Raw genomic sequence first — 16,388 nt, 5'->3', positions numbered from 1 at the left:
GACGGTTGGGTGCTGAACCTACATTTGCTTTGGTACAATCCAGGCTAATTTCCAAATCTTATTCTGCTTCCTTAATTACTGATTCTTCCTGGTATTGGCCCTCAATTGATTTTTGTGCCTTCTAGCTAATTACTCTCTGGTGTACATGCACAAACCAGGTCTGGCGCCAGCTGGTTTGCTAATCAATTTGCTGTATGCCTTTCCCACCATGCCCACCCCTCCCCCTCCAAAATCAGCCAAGACACCTGTCTGGCTAAACGTAGCCGACTGATCAAACGGACCCATCAAAGCGATGAAAGAAAGCAACGCCTTTAGGTGTGGAAATCAGCTTCAGTCCTTCTCGAAGGTAATTTGTGAAGGAAATGTTGTGATCCCACAGTTGTACCCGGCCAATACTAGGACCCACTCACTTTTTCAACACAGCAATCTCATTCTCCAGACTGCTGTCCCGGAAGGCAGGTGACTTCTTGATGCACTTCAGGGCAAAGAGCTTCCCTGTCAGCCTTTGCTTCACCAGGAAAACTTCTGAAAAAGCTCCTCTAAGTAGAAGACACCAAGAAATAACAATTAGTACTGGCTGGCTCGGGAACACTGTCAGAAGCAAAACCGAGGGGCAGTTGAAAGATGGCGGGGCTGGTAATTAGTTTCCATTGTTACTGTGGGGACCTGAGGAGCTGTATCGAGGGCAGAGCCCATCCGACAAGCCCTGGGTCCTTTCTTTCTAGAAGGAAAAAAGTTTCGACTACAGACACAGAGACTAGCCGGGTGCTATTTCCTGATCCTATAATTTGCGAAGGACTCCCAGGGACTCGGCTTTGGTTATGGAGAAATTTCCATCTGGCCAAACCATTAAAAAGGGGCCACTGCAGAGCCAATTTACTTTGCTTGTTCCAGCACGGTGGAGTGTGGCACACTGGAAAGGCAGCTGGAGTTAGCACTGGGGACAGGGCTCAGGCAGGGATGGAAAAAAACTCCAATCTCTGTTTTCGATGGTGATAATTACCCTGAACTCATTATCAGATCCTAAGGGGAGCTGAGTACCCTCTCATTTAGTAGGATCTGTGAGAAAGAAAGACAAGACCCCAGCAGCTCTGGGCAGGTTTCCTGAAGATGGAGAAGCTGGAATCCAATGGAAACACAGGGTAAGATTCCAAAGAACAGCGTTATTTCGTTTTGTTTTGTTTTTTAAAGGGACTCCGAGACCAGGCTGGAGCTGGAGCTGTAGTTAGCTAGCAGTGGTTGCTGGAGCCCAAGTGTCCATAAGTGAGGACCTCAGCTTTGCGGGTGACAAGTCACTTAACTTCTATAAACCCAGTTTCTTGATCTGAAAAGGGGGAGTGTCAATAGTAGCTGATTCACAGGGTTGTTTAGAAGACTAAATGAATTCACATATGTAAAGTGCTTAAAAGCATTGCTGACATCTGGTATACTGCGTGTGTCAGACACTATTATTGTTATCACTATTATTATTTGAATACCATCAGGGAGGACACCTGGTAGTGACAAGAGGCCATAGCGTGTAAGGGAGGAAACAGCTGAACCATCCTCTCCCAGGCCATCTGGGGATTCTAGAATGGAGGCCCAATAGCAGTAAAGCTTGTGCAAGGACTTTGAGAATCTGCATTAGAAAATACTTGGTGTTTCCTGGGTCTGAGCTTCCTGTTTCCCCCAGCTGCACTCAGCTGAGTTAATCAGAGCCTTCAGAGCTTCCTCTATCCGTTATTCATTCCTTCACTCATCCCTTCAATCAAGATTTATTGAGCACCTACTGAGTCAGACACTGGAGATAAAAAGGTAAGTGTTTCGGGTCTTACAAGGCCTGTAGACAAGTGAGGAACACAGACAAATGAACCATTAACATTTGATGTAAAACTTGTTATTATGCACTCAGTGAATGCTTGTTCAGCTGACAGACCCTCTGCGCTAGCCCTCGGCTGAGTATCAGTCTAGCGCAGAGTCTGGTGTGTGAGATGGACACGGACGGAGAGGCAGGGGGTGTTGGGAGACCACAGACAATGAACGCTGCAGACAGGGTCTCTGCTCGGCTCTGCTATCAGCAGATGCTGGTCACCGTGGAGCCACTGCACATCTTCATACAATAATTATCACAACACTTCTCCCCAGCAGATAGCAAGCTGGAAACAAGGGCGCTTGTTTCCTAGTGTGTACAATGTGGTCGCTTGGCGTAGCTAAGAAGCACGTAATTAATTCCCAGGCTTCGGGCTTCAGAGCACCCTGAACCCAGTTTTACGGGGTGAATGGGAGTCAGCCCAGTGAAGAGCTGGAATGGCTGTCCCAGGCGGGGGTGAGAGGGACTAGCACGGAGGCACAGGAGAGCAGGGCGGGATGGGGCTACTGGGGCCCAGCACCATTTGTGAACTGTGAGACAGGGAACAAGTGGGAGGAGAGTCATGAATGTGCGGGAGAACCTGGTCCTCTGCCTGATCACATACGGAAAATGCTAAAGAAGTGTGTGGTGGATGGCTGGATGGAAGCCTGGAAGGCTGGTTGTGGGAGAAGTCTGGCCTGGGATTAGCCGTGTGTTCTACTCATCTGCAGATCCCACTTTCCCTAGTGTGAAAGGAGAGAAGTGAACCACACAGCCTTCAAGGTTCCTGCCGGCTGTGACTTTCCGGGACCCACTTTCAGAGTCCCCCCCTTTCGCCTGTACACATAGGTGGCCCCCCCATTTCAAAGCTGACACCCACCCTGGGTCCTCTTGTGGAATGAGATCAAATTGAGACCTTCCTGGGGGTGTCATTTATATTGCAGTGTGTGTGTGTGAACGGTGCCGCCTGGAGTTGTGCAGTGTCACGGCAATTCGAAATGGTGCTATTGCCCTTCTGCCTCAGGCTGCTTTGTATAGTGCGAGTGCGAGCGAGTGTGTGTGTGTGTGTGTTGCATGTGGCACATGCGGTGGGGCAGGGGAGATCAATTATAAGACTTAATTGTGCTGTTGGTCAGACTGGGGAGCAGAGGGAGTGGAGAGCTAGTTTTGAGCAGTTAAGGTTGCTGGGGTCAGAAGGCAAGACAGGTAGAACCTCTAGAGCCAGGAGTGCTTTGCTACCATAGAACTTGGTCTGCCTTTCCTGCTCTGAGAAGCTCTCCCCGCTTGCTGGGAGAGGTGACGGAGGTTCGAGGAGAAAAGCCTCTTTCTGCCAGTGGAAGGAGGCGGGCTGGCAGCGGGTGACATTCCCCCGGCTACAGACTAGCTCTGCCCAGTCTCCCTCCCGTACGGCCCTGGAACTGTGGGTGACCTCCGGGCAGAGTCAGTAAAAGCCTTCTCTCCCTGGTGGGTTGTTCCAGAAGAGCTGAGGGCTACAGAGAAGGAGCCTTTGTCCTGAGATTCTGGGACATCTTGTTCAGGGGAGTCTGCTCTGCCCACTGCTCCCTTCCATTCAGCACCTCCCCTTAGTAACGACATGGGGTCTGCAGCCTGGGCTCTCGCGGCCCACTCCTGGGCACTGCAGGGGTGCCTACTCTTTAGCTTTTGTTCAACTGTTGCAGCAGGGTCACCTGCCCTTCCCTGTCTTGTCCCCTCAGTTCCCCGTATCAGGGCGGGGCTGGGTAGGTTAGAGCAACTGAAAGCATGTAAAATAGAGATTCCTGGCTGCCCCGCCCTGCCCCCGTCCCCTTCCTCAAATTCCAGGGCAGTAGGTCTGGGACTGGGAATCTGTATTTTTTTGTGGGTTGGGAGGACCTACATAGGCTAAAATGCGACTAGGGAACACTTATTAACTCTCTTGAGTGCAGCAGTGCCATTGTGCATATAGAAGAAAATGCCGTTATTTTTAGGAGACGCAGACAGAAGGATTCCAAGGTGACATGTCATGGTGTTTGCAACTGTTTACAAGTTGTTCAGGGAAGTCCGTGTGTGTGTGTGTGAGACGTGTGTATGTAAAACAAATATAGTGAAATGTCAACGATTGTTGAATTGAGGTGGTGAGTATATTGGTGGTTCAGGTACTATTGTTTCACTTATTCTTTTTTTTAACTTAGGTATTTTCACAGTTGCAAGTTAGAGAGCTAAGCACCCCCGGTGACTCTGATGTCCCTCCAGGTTGAGGACCTCTGTGGCTGAGCTCCACGAGAGCAGCAAGTGTCTGGCTGCTGCCAATCCCACAACCCACGTCTGAGCAGAGCATGAATAAGCGCCTGTCAACCTGGGCATCCTCCCGTCCTTCTCTTGGTTTTTGGGATTCTTAGCAAATCATTTCTGATTCACACATGAGTCTTATCCCTCTCTCCTGCCAAAACTCCCCTCTAGCCACCCCCATCTTGGCAAGGGTCCTTGATGGAGGGCCAACACTATGATGACCAGCACCAGTGCCGAGATCCTCCTGGGGGGCTCAGACCCTGAAACTTGCCTGAGCAGGGAGAGCTCTGGGGGGGGGGGGTCTCATCTTGGGGCCAGGCCTGGCTCCTCTGCGTCTACAGTGAGAGAGAGTGTGGGCAGCTGTCACTGCTCGAGGTCACTGACTCCTGGCCAAGGCAGAGGGAGCTAAACTTAGCCCGAATTGGCTCAAGGGAAAGCTTGCTTGAATGGACAGCCTACTCCCTGCCCCTCACTTCCTGGGGCCCAATTAGCCCGGACTAATTAGCTGGCCAGCTGGGGTCCCGAGGCTACGGAGCCGGGGGCCTGGAGCCGTTGGCAGCCTGCGTCAGAGCCTGCGCCCGCCCGGAGGAGAGGCAGGACTGAGCGGACAGTCAGCTCCAGACAGGCTGTCTCTGTTCCTCCAGCCGTGTAATCGTTGTCAAGGGGCAGGCGCAGACACTCCAGAGGCTGGTAGGAGTTTGGACTACGGCGTGACTTTATTTTTCCAACATGGCACTTAAATACAGAGCAGAGAGGAGGGTGGTGGGGAGCGGACTCGGCGTGTGTCCTGTCAGCTCTCTGGGCTCCAGAAGCCCCTTCTCCTCTGTCTACAGAAGACAGTGGGGTTGGCTGACCTGCTCGCTGCCGGAGGAAATAAAGGAACTGGAGGAGGAGGGCCAGGAAAGTTCTAGGGCCACTGAATCTCTGGAAGGGCTCCAGAATGCCTCCTTCCTGCCACTAGGACAAGAAGCCACAGGTTGTCCCTGACCTCGAAGCACGGTCCCTTGGGGTGAGGCAGGGTGGAGAGCCTAAGGAAAGGGCTGGTATCCCTGTGGGCCCCAGTGTACAAAACCAGCTTCCTCTGCTCTACCGACCGAGTCCCTTCGAGCTGCTGAGATGATGTCCCAGCTGCCTCAGTCCCAACTTGTCAGCTGTTGCTGGCCCAGAACAATTCTTTCCAGGCTCCCCCCACCCCCACCCAGCACACAGCCCCACTGCCCCGACTCTCAGCCCCGGGACTCACGATCCCAGCACTTCCATGAAGATGAAGGTTTTCCGGATGTTCGTGGTCTGTTTCTTCCAGGAGCTGCAGTCATCGTCTTCCTTTCGACCCATCGCCTCCAGAGTTGAAGCTTGGGGGGAAGCTTTGAGGAAGGGGAGAAAAGGTCTGATCAACGAATGTCTCAGATAGGATGAGAACATGGCAAGAAGAATAGAAAGCACATCTCTTACGTAATAACTAGAACGAAGGATTAGGAGCAAAACCTGGATAATGGGCAAAAATAACACTATTCTCTCCAGTTGCTTTTTAAAACTACTACAACAGGGGCGCCTGGGTGGCTCGGTGGGTTACGTGTCTGCCTTGGGCTCAGGTCATGATCCCAGGGTCCTGGGATCGAGCCCTGCATCGACTCTCTGCTCAGTGGGGAGCCTGCTTCCTCCTCTCTCTCTGCCTGCCTCTCTGCCTACTTGTGATCTGTCTGTCAAATAAATGAATAAAAAAAATCTAAAATTACTCTAACAAATGTGTTGCACGTCTATTACCTGCCCACTGGTACTTGCTGAACACTCAAGGAGTTGAGAGTCTAGTGGTGCAAAGTCCACTTCATACATACATATATATGTATATATATATGTATATAAGGGCAATAACGCACACACGTATGGATTAGTACATGAACATCCACCTTGGGGGGATCTGAGCTGAGCTGTTTCCTGTGTTTCCAGGAGATGGCCAACGTGTTGATTCAAACCCCAGAATCAGCCCGACGACCCGTCGGTTACCACCTGTTGTATCTGTTCTCCCACATCCCCAGTGATGCTTACTGCTATCTCTCTCCTATCCGTTCCGGGCTAAATGAAAGGCATCATTCGATGAACGAGCATCGTTTCCTCCCAAACTCCCACAACATGAGTACAGGGCTGGAGAAACAGTTATTCATTAAAGTCTGAACTGAATCTTGTCCTCTTTGTATCGGGGTTCCAGAATTGCCATATTCATTCACCCGAGTCAGCAGCTGTGAGGCGCTGGGTGCCGGCCGCGCACCAATGATGGTTCTGTCTTGGGACCGGCAGGCTCCAGGGGGCATGCCATGAGCAAGGGAAGTACCCCACGTGCAGTGACGGAGTGTGGGAAAACGGTGGAAGAATAAAAGCTTGGTTTGTAAGAGGGAAAAATGGAAATGGTCACCTTTAGAGAAAGTCACGGAAGGGCCTATAGTTGGTCATGTTTAAGCTGGGATCGGAAGTGTGTGCAGGAGCCTGCCGAGGATGGAGTGTGTGTGAGGGAGCATTTTGGCAGATGGAGTGAAATACAGGAGGTCAGCGTGGAGGCGGGGCAGGAACAGAACTTGAGGGGATGGGTGTGCTCTGCATGACTCCGGGCGGTGAGTGGGCAAGGGAAGGAGGGAGGGGACAGACCACAGAAGGCCTTATCAGCTCTGCTGAAGATGCTGGATTTTCTTCTAAGGAGATGACAAAACACAGAAGGATTTTTAGCAGAGCAGGTACACCCCTGATGTTTCAGAGCTCACTCCAGCTGCTCTGAGGAGAATGGGGCGGGGGCTAAGAGTTGGTACATGGAAAATGGGTGGGGGGACAGATGTGCAGGAGAGAAACGGCGGTGGCTTCGATCATGCTGGCAGTGAGGGAGAGAAGGGGGCTCAGGATACATTCTGGGGTTCTGATTATACGAGATCAGGCTATCTGCCCACAGAGGGTGAGAGGGGTCTAGGCTAGCTGTCCTGTTTCTGGTAGGAGGATGGGGGGGGGTGTTGCCCTTAGTGAGTCAGTGAATACTCGACAGAAACATGTTCTTGGGGGTGGTTGGATGGGTTGGGGGGAATCTCTGTCCCTTTGGGTCCCTTCTGCCCGAATAGTCTCTACTACAGGCTGACACTGAGTGTCTGGGAGGGTGCGGGAACGTTTCTGCCAACAAGCTTCTCCCCATTCTCCTTGGAACTAAGAAGTAGGAAAATATGTCCAACGGATGCATCTCTTAGGCAATGCCCTTCCTTCCCCATCAAACAAACAAACAAACAAACAAAAAACGAACCAAAAAACACCTGTAGAATCCATGGTCTTCTGATAGCCTCAACACAAAGGGGTTTGTGCCTCCACAATTTAGCATTGGGTAAAGAGCAGATTCAACCTGAGTTCAAATTCTGCTGAGGCTAAATGCCATTTGAATGGCCGTAGGCGAGTTATTGACCTTTTAGAGTCTATTAACTCATCTGTAAAATGGGGACAGAGCCCTCTATGGTCATGGTGCAGGGTAAATGAAACAGTGGACATAGAGACTCAGCACATTGCCTCCCGTGTACTGTACAGTTGTGATAGAGATAATATTTGGGGGGATACAGAGTCTACGTAACCCCCGTCTGGAGGACTCAGGCATATGTAGGTTCTACGGGAAAGAGGGAAACCGCTTCTGCATTCAGACACAAGTGTGAGGTGTAAGACCCTGTGCACAAGAGGAACATGACTTGAGGGAGGGCCTTGCTGGGCAGGAACAGGTGGTGACAGACTGACAGTTTTGGTCCGAGTGGATCCTGGGAAGGAGATAGGAGAGATGGGTGCACACATCTTTGGTTGCACCCATCCAGGAATGGGGGAGGTTGGTGACACAGATGGGTGGCTTCTTAGGACCCTGCTAGGGAGAAGCCCTAAGCAACTCGGATTGCAACCACACTGAACAGGGCAGGACGTAATCACGGGGCAGGCCTAGAGGGAGGAGGTGAGTGAGAGGGGGTGGCTTGACCTGCAAGATTCCGGAAGTTCCCCAGGGCCTGTGGGGGGCTGGAGCCTGCTGGTTCCAGAACACGGTAGCTCAGTGTGTGGGTCTCCCCAGCTCAGCTGTGCTGAGTGGTCTCACGCTGTCAGCTTGAAATTGGCTACAGTGGGAGTAAATGCCACAATCAGGCTTCTGCCCCACCCATCCTTAAACTCTGTCCTTAAATATTTATCATCTCACTTCTGCCCAGGGCCCTGGTGAGGGGACACAGAGCTGCTAGAGGGCCTATTCCCTGGGGTCCAGAAGATGACAGCATTGATCAGGGCTTCTCAGGAGAAAGTAAGTGGCTGGGAGCTGGGCTTTTAGTGGAGGGTGTCAGCAGGATGTACCACAGCCCAGATGGGACCAGCCCCACCTGAGGCCAGCAGTCATCCTTGGGTGAGCTCCCAGACAATAGGGATCTGAGGTCCCCGAGGGGTCTGAGGCCCCCTTCTCCTCTATCGACAACCAAGTCGAGTAAGCACCTTATAACATAAAATGCCCCCTTGAAGCAGAACAAGAGGAGGAGAAGCCATCTCAAGGCTGTGTGTTTTCCTGGAAGAAACTGAAGTAGCTCAATGAGACTCTGTGGAACCTGAGGTGCTATAATGATCAAGTTCAAATTTTAAGTTCTCCATTTCCCTTTTCTGCTGCCTGGTGAGGGTAGGACTTAATGAGAGAGATTTTCTAGGAGATGAAGATGTTCTATTCTCTTTGTTCACTTCCATATTGCGTGTAAACTCGCAACCTCGCTGTATACTAACTGGTGGTGGATATTATGAAAAACCTGAGAAAAGTTACGAATTCCTTAGCATTTGGTATGTTCCAGTGCAGACCTGGCATTTTGTGCTGGTCTTTTCAGGCCCGTTTGTGGAATTTGCTCCCCTGGGAGGGTGGCGGCCCAGAGGGACACAGTGACCCAAGCACTAGCCAGAGGAGGACCTGCCGGCAAGGCCACAGCAGCCTAAGCCCTGATTTGGAGGGCATAGTCCACAAGGCACAGATAAATGAGCCCTGACTGGCAGACTGCTTTGAGGAAGACGAAATACTAGAATCAAGGGCTTTAGCCAGATACCATTCTGCAGATTCTTAGCCCCAAATCTGGCAACTTCCACTTATCAGGGCGGCTGTCATCTGTGCTTGGACCAAGTGCTTGTTAGCTTACACGCTGCAGCTGGAAGTCTTGAAGAATGTAGGGGATCGGGGCATAGGGGTGGACATTAAAAGAAGTCAAATCAACAGGGTCAGTCTGTGTCCCACTGTTTCTTCCACTCTGTCTCTCTCCCCCCCACAGACTGGCAGGGCTGCAGATGATGCTTTTATAGTATAGGTAAGGACCCATCCAAGACTCTTCTTTCCAGCTTGGGGACCATCAGCTGGGTGTTCATTACTCCCCCTGCTGGAGCCCTATGGAATGACGGGCTGCTCTCCTGAAGGCACGACCACCTCATTAGCAGCTCTGTACTCACTGTTCCTTCTCTCCCATCTCTCTTAAATAGCTTAAAAACATAGTATTCTTAGCTAAGCTAGGCTATAAGAAAACATCTTTCCCGCCCACCCCTCCTCCCATACACTCAGTACCAACAATTTAGCTCTATCTTCAGAACAACGTGGAGAACTCGGGGGTCCAGATCTGAAACCCCCAATCACTCCCACCCCTCCCTGACCTCAGAGAGGTCCCCAGGCCCCACGCCCAGCACGGTGGAGATCTAACCATGGGCTCTCAGAGGGGCAGCCCACAGTGCTTCTGCATCCTGTTTCTTTCTGTCAAAGTCCTCCTCCTGCTCCCATGACTCCTGTAATCTAGGTTCTTTCAGAGGAAAAGAAAACACATTCTGAGCAGCTTGCAGCCCCAAGATTGCTGTCATTGTTCCCAAAGTACTCCCACTTCTCTCCTTCCGGCCTCCACTTCCACTGGGCTTCAAGGCGCAGGAAGAGCCGAGTTACCGCTGATTTCACAGGTGTAGCTCAGGAGACGCCGTGGGCGTTGGCACCTGTGATCTCTACTCCTCAACAGGGCAAGGCCCTCGAGGACATTCTGCAGAAATGACTCCCGGCCACGGAGACGACCTTATTCATGGGGCCATCTTTGAGGTGTGGAGATAACACTCCTTTGTTCCCCACTGGACAAAACCCAGACATTTTTCAAAAGAACGTACACGTGGCTCTCTGCCTGGGGCCAAAGCCGTGCAGAGGTCAGTTGTAGGTTGTCGGTGGATGTCTGAGTTTCCCTCCCCTGTGAGCTCCCTCCTCTCTGAGCCCAGAGAGTTCAGCCTGCCTGTGTTAAATGATTCAGTGAGGAGGAGAGGCCCGTGACGAGGGTGGGTTGATCAGAGAGTTGGACTTAAAATAGGGACATGGTGAAGAATGGACTCTTTACTTTGCTCTAGAGAGAGACCTCTAGCAAGAAGACCCCTAGCCTGGGAAGGGTAGGCCTTGGGCCTCCTCTCTCCAGTTCTCAAGGTCAGGCTCTGTTTAGACCACTGCAGCAGGACAGGGCAGAACGGCCACAGAGAGCTGAACCACCTTGGCTCCATATTCAACCTCACCACTCAGGGCCTGGGCCTGCTTCTTGGTCAACAGCACTTCCCGGGGACACTCGAAGAGGCCTTCCCTGACCATTCTATCTGGAGTCAGCCCCTCTACCCGCCCAAGTCACTCTACCACGTGAGCCTGCCCCTTGCTTCTGTAAAGCCAGTGACAATCTGAGATGCTCCTGTTTATTTGTTTGAGGTCACGTCCTCAGGAGAAACTAACTCCAAGCAGACCAAACCTTGCCTGTCTTCTTGTCTCCCTGGGGCCTAGTGCAGCACCTGACTCCCAGGCGGCGCTCAGTCATAGTTTTCGGGGTGGTCTTCCTGCTCTGTTGGGGGACAGTTCCACAGCTGGGGAGGAGACTGTGGAGGGAAAGTTATTCCTAAAGGGCAGGCCAGGTAGCCCTGAGGGGGATGCAGCCTCTGAGTGCCACCTTCTCTGTGCTTCTGGGGACGGGCTGTGCGGTGTGCGGTGGCATCCAGTCTGGTTGTTTATGAGGTGCTGCTGACAGATGCTTAGGCCCCGAGCCCAGGAGGCAGGTGCCCTTCTCATGTTTCTTCCATGGCGGATCCCTGTCCTTCTCTCCTTGCCGGGCTCCATTTGGTTACAGGAACAGCACTAGCAGCACACAGAACTCTCAGGCAGATGACGCCTACCTTCAGTGTCCTCCTCACTGTCATCACCATGCCCCAAAGAGGCCAGGTCACCTCAGGACCCCACACTGCCCTGGAGCCTCATTCTGGCCCCTCACTCCTGCCCACCATGCTCCACACGGCCTCTTCACTGAAAGTTTCCTATGTGGAGTCCCAGCTGCTCCGAAGTGCTTATTAGAAGAATCAGCTGGACTAGCAGCTTCAAAGTCACCCTTCGTGATAATATATCTGAGAGCCTTGGGTGCACCGTGTTTTAATCCAGGAATTCCATTCCATTCCATTCCACTCGATGTGTGTTTCCCAAACCCGCAGCAAGTTCCTAAACTGGGTAGGAACAACCCAGAGGAGATGGAGAGAGGGGGAGAACTTGGAGGAGCACTTTCAGCCCACAGATAATGGCTCTCAACTCTATCTATGGGAAGAGCCACGGTGCCTTGGTTTATGCCCTCCCTTGGGGTTTCTGGGCAAGCAGGTATAAATCACTCAGGGCATGGTAATCAGGCCTCCGAGCCTTCTTGAGGGACCATGTCTGGCTCTCTGACTAATCTTAGTAGAATCAGCCCACCCTAAGACTGCTTTGTGGTCTGCTTCCAGGCTTTTCCATTTCTTGGGAGCATGACTCAGAGAGGCTTGTGGGTCTTGGGAGGGAGGTTATCAGTTGGATCATCTTTCATAAGAATGTGCTCTGTGCCTCCAGGCTGGGGCTCACAGAGTCACAGCAATATATAAATCACTTGATTATAAGGGGGTAAAAGGCTAACGCTGGGATGTTTTCTTGCCCTGAGCTCCAGTTTCCTGGACTCCGGCCTATATTGGACTTGGCGTCATCCTTGGATTGACAGGGACATTAGAAAAAGCTCAAGTTCTTGTCCCAGTTTTGACTTGGTACTGAGGAGCTGTGCAGCCCCAGGCAGATCGCTGTCCATCTCTGGTCTGCCACATTTCTCCTTAGTGAAAAGAGGAGATTGGAATAGATTAAGGTTCCTTGAAGTTTGTTTTTCAAAATCTTAGTCCCAGAAGACTGTCCGTGTGCAAAGCGGATTTGCTGCTCCTTCTTAGAGATTCATGGCCCACGACAACTCTTAAAGACACTTGGTTAGTGCTGTTTAACCTGGCATCCCCCCAACTTACTGGACTGTGGAGCTCTGCATCCAGGGGATCTAGGGTTGCCCAGAGCCTACTGTGGAAAACAGAGAGACTGGCCATCACTGATACTTAGTGATTCTCCATGGGTTTGAGCAACACATGAAATTTCCAGCAGTGTGCTGCCCTCAGTCACAGCACTGCTCTCCTCATGGTGTCAGAGGCACATAGCTGGGCCTGTGTGAGCCGTCACAACCCATTCCCACCTCACCCGCTGTAGCTCAAGCCCAGGCCCTGGATCTTAAAGCCTCCTGGAGACTTCTGGATGGACAGAACCTCCCCAGAATAGGGCCTCCAACTCCAGCACCCCCACCAGGCCTGTGTCTCAAAGGCCAGCACTGCATGCCAGTTTCGGTTCACAAAATCACTGAGGAAGGAGGTTTTACAATGGCCTCCTGCAGTTTATTTCAGGCTCAAACCCACATTTAAGTTTAAGCAAATCCCTCCTGCTACAGTGACAAGCCAGAATTCACATGTTGCTTAAGATTTATTGTGTGCCTGTTATAAAAGAAATGAACATGCTCTAGGGCTTCATTTAGTGGCAGAGAGGTCAACACACAGGAGTCCCTGGAGAGAGCAGGGTGTGCTGCTGATTCCTGCTGTGCTCCTAACCCTAGGGGGCCTCAGTTTCATCCTTTGCTGAATGGGATCCCTGCTCTATTCCCACCTCCGCCTCCCCCCCCCCGCATTCCTGGGGCATGGGGGGTGCACAGAATCAACTGCTATGATGCTATGTAGTGGGTCCACATCACAGGCACACGAATTAAACCCCATGTGCTGGGGAGAAAGCGAGGGAAACAAATAAGACTTTAAATAGACCTCAATACGCAACAGGGGACGTGAAACCACTGCTCCCTAACCGGTCACAGCTCCCAAGTACGCCTCACAGTGTGGGCATGGCATCTCACTGTGATTTTAAAATGTTTAAAAATATCTACTTTTTCATGCATCACGGTCTTGAAATGCAAACCAACTACTTCATCTGGTACTGAACCAAGAGAGCGAGCTCTGCCACCAGCCTGGGAAACACCGCCTGCCAGCATTTCTTCACCCGCATCACGCTGGTCTCCCTGGGGTACCCTTCTAAGGAGTTTTCAAGGGTAAAAGTGTTGACTGTGTGCCTGCCACAGGCTGCCCTTAAGCCAGACCCTGCAAGAGGTGCCTCCTTTGTGCAGTTGCAGGGCTCCTGACTGGGAGGTCCCCGCCAGGCACGCTCCGCCCGGCCCGGGGAGGTGCGCAGGAGGCGGGCGGCGCGCACGAAGCCCTGCGTGACCAGCCCCGCCTCCCCGGACGCGGGCCTGACCGGCGTGGACAGCCGCACGGGGCCCCAGCCCCGCAGGCGGTGACCGAGGGGGCGCGCCCGAGGTTGTAGTGGCGCGCGCTGCCGCTCCCGTCTCATTCATGCCGAAGCTCATTCACCCGGCGGCCCAGCACCGCACACGCTGTGCGGGGCAGTTATTTCTGGCCGTGAGCGCGCTTGTGAGCGAGGAGAGGGTGCCGGGGCGCGGCTTTCCGCTGCCCGCGGGGATCTCTCCTCTCCGGGCCCCAGTGCTCCCAGGCCTTGCGGTGGGGGGGAGGGTGGGGGAGTGGGGGAAGGGCGGTCCTGGCTGAGCGCTGGGCAGGGCATCCTGCGGGCGCTTCACCTGCATCATCCTCCCCATCATCGTGCCTGACTGCCGCCTTTAAGGGACCGTTTCATGGCTGCGGTACAGATGGGCAGAAGTGGTAAGAAAAATGCCCCAAATCAGGGAGTAAATCGCAGAGCCGGACTTGGGAAACCCGTCTACCAGCGCCACCACAAAACCTGTTGCCTCTTTCCTGGAGGTGATTATTTGATTTCACTTACCTTGCTTCATCTTTAGGAGGTTTTCCTGCAACCCCAGCACCTGACCGAGTCCTCCTGGAACACGTGACTTGGATGCTCTGAGAAAGGCCCTGAGACCAGGCCAACCACCGCTTCTCCTGGCTCCGACCTCAGGCTTCTTTCCCAAAGTTTTGCCCTGATTTTCTCAACAGAGCTGTTCATACACACCCGCACCCAACTCATCCCTCCCAACACACTCTAGCTATCTGTAGTGTCATGCAAAGGTCACTGATGATGTCAGAAGTCTTGGGTTCAAATGCTCATAGAGACCAGCCATATCCAGGTCTGCAACCCTCAGCATTCTCTTTGAGTAACTGTGGTCTCATCTATACGATGGGAGAAATACTATTCGCCCTACCAGCTCAGTGGGCTTGTCCTAAAGGCAACTGATTAGAGGCACATTAAAAACTGTAACTGCGGTCCCCATATCAGGTATTACTAAGCACTTTGTGTTATGGACCTATTAGATCTCATCTTTGGCCCTGGTTAAGGCTGGGTCAAAGGAACTGCCAGGAGCTGGGCTGTTTCCGGCTTCTGCTCTGGGAAAGATCATCTCCTTCCCCAGGAGAAACCTGCCTGACTCTTTGACCCTTCTCAGAGGCTTTCCTCATGATCAATTTATCCAGCTCCAGAGCGAGCAGCTGGCCAGCCGTGCACTACCGCCAGACCAGCTCGAGCCCTGGCAGCTGCCTCTGGGAGCCTCGGGGTTAATGCTTGTGCGTCAAAGTTACGTGGAGAGAAGGGGCCACAGTGCTCATGGGGGTGGTGGAGAATCCAGACCTCCTTTTGCCATCTTCACCTGCCAGCAGAACTGGGGAAGTTTAAAGACAGGAGGGAGCTGGACGAGCCCGGGGAAGGTGAAGGTGCGGTCTTGTGACTGACGGCAATGAGTCCTGCATCCTCACGCAGCCCAGGCGGGGCCATGGAGCTGGAGCCTGTCCAGGGCCCCTTGCCGGGAGGGACCAAGACTGGTCCGTTCTCCTGGGGGTTACAGAGCCACAGGCTGTTTATAAACTGCCCTTTTTGCCCACTGGCTCTCTTCATCCTCCCAATAACCCAGACAGGTAGGCAGAAGGGCATTGCTCCTTGCCAGATGGGGTCAGAGAGGTTAAGAGATGAAGGATGGGCGGGAGTTAGGGGTCCAGGCACGCTAGGACAGGTCCTGGGACAGCCCCTCCCAGCCTCAGAGCCCTGAGGATTGCCCCGAGAATGCAGCCTGCAGGCAGGCATCGCAGGAAGGACAGCTACCGATATTTCGCTCCCCTCTCCCTCCTCAGAAGTGCTAACGGTCCCCACTCACGCCAGCCTTGAAGTGACAGCAGATGGCTCTAGGTGGAGGTGCCACCGGGCCCCCATTCAGACTTATTTTCCAAGGCGGCTACAACTTACCCTTGATACCACACGAGTCAGGCAAGACTGGAAATGGGGTTGAAATGAACAAAATACCCAAGTTCCTTGCAAAAGTATTTCTTCACACACATCTCTAGGTGCCGCCTGCCTCCCACTAAGCCAGGAAACCTCCCCAAAGCAAGAAAAGAATGAGACTTTCTTACCCAGAGACTCAGAAGGAATGGTGCTCCTGGTGCTCCTACTCCAGCTCCCACAGGTCTGTGAGGATTAGCTGCTCCAGTGCCTTAACAATAAACCGAATTAAAGGGGAGGAATGCAGGGGTTTTCTTTCCCAGGACCGTAACCAGGCAGTCTTAAAGGGGAGGAATTGCATCTCCTGCCTTTTTCTCTGCTTTGCTTTCCCTCCCTCCAAGCAGCATTAAGCCTGGTCCAGAAAACTGCTTTTGCAAAGGTCCCTTTTATGCCGTGTGTGTGTGCGTGTGCGCGTGTGCATGTGTGTGTAATTGTGTTTGCACTGATGTGTGTAATGGAAAGAGAGGGAGGAAGAATAAAAAACAAAAATAAAGCCTCATATTACAGGTTTCCATTGGCCTGAATGGGGTGATAACAGAAAATCAGAGAAGCTTTTTAGGACTGCCTGCCTCAGTTTCTCTTAACTACTCAGTTGCTGGAGTGTATTGTGTAAAAACACCATCTGGGGCAAGAGGCTATCTCCATTGGTTGAAATGAAGGGATTGAAGACCCTTCTGTGTCCAG

General features: G+C 52.4%; 1 protein-coding gene across 1 annotated transcript in view; it reads right to left on the bottom strand.

Annotated features, from left to right (window-relative positions):
* The window catches only part of CAMK1G (calcium/calmodulin dependent protein kinase IG), a 29,423-nt gene extending 13,309 nt beyond the window's left edge, over positions 1 to 16,114 (bottom strand). Inside the window, exons 1-3 of the mRNA XM_013047211.2 lie at positions 15,836 to 16,114; positions 5,340 to 5,460; positions 411 to 539 (exon numbers count right to left, since the gene is read on the bottom strand). Coding sequence (XP_012902665.1) covers positions 411 to 539; positions 5,340 to 5,431 — 221 coding nt within the window. The 5' untranslated portion in view covers positions 5,432 to 5,460; positions 15,836 to 16,114. The remainder of the gene's footprint in view (positions 1 to 410; positions 540 to 5,339; positions 5,461 to 15,835) is intronic.
* Between the last annotated feature and the right edge of the window lie 274 nt (positions 16,115 to 16,388).

The sequence above is a fragment of the Mustela putorius genome, unplaced genomic scaffold (assembly GCF_011764305.1).
Source record: "Mustela putorius furo isolate JIRA1106 unplaced genomic scaffold, ASM1176430v1.1 tig00001012_pilon_pilon_pilon, whole genome shotgun sequence".
Lineage (NCBI taxonomy): Eukaryota > Metazoa > Chordata > Mammalia > Carnivora > Mustelidae > Mustela > Mustela putorius.
Note: the sequence above shows the minus strand (reverse complement) of the source record. Positions and strands in the feature narration are given on the sequence as shown.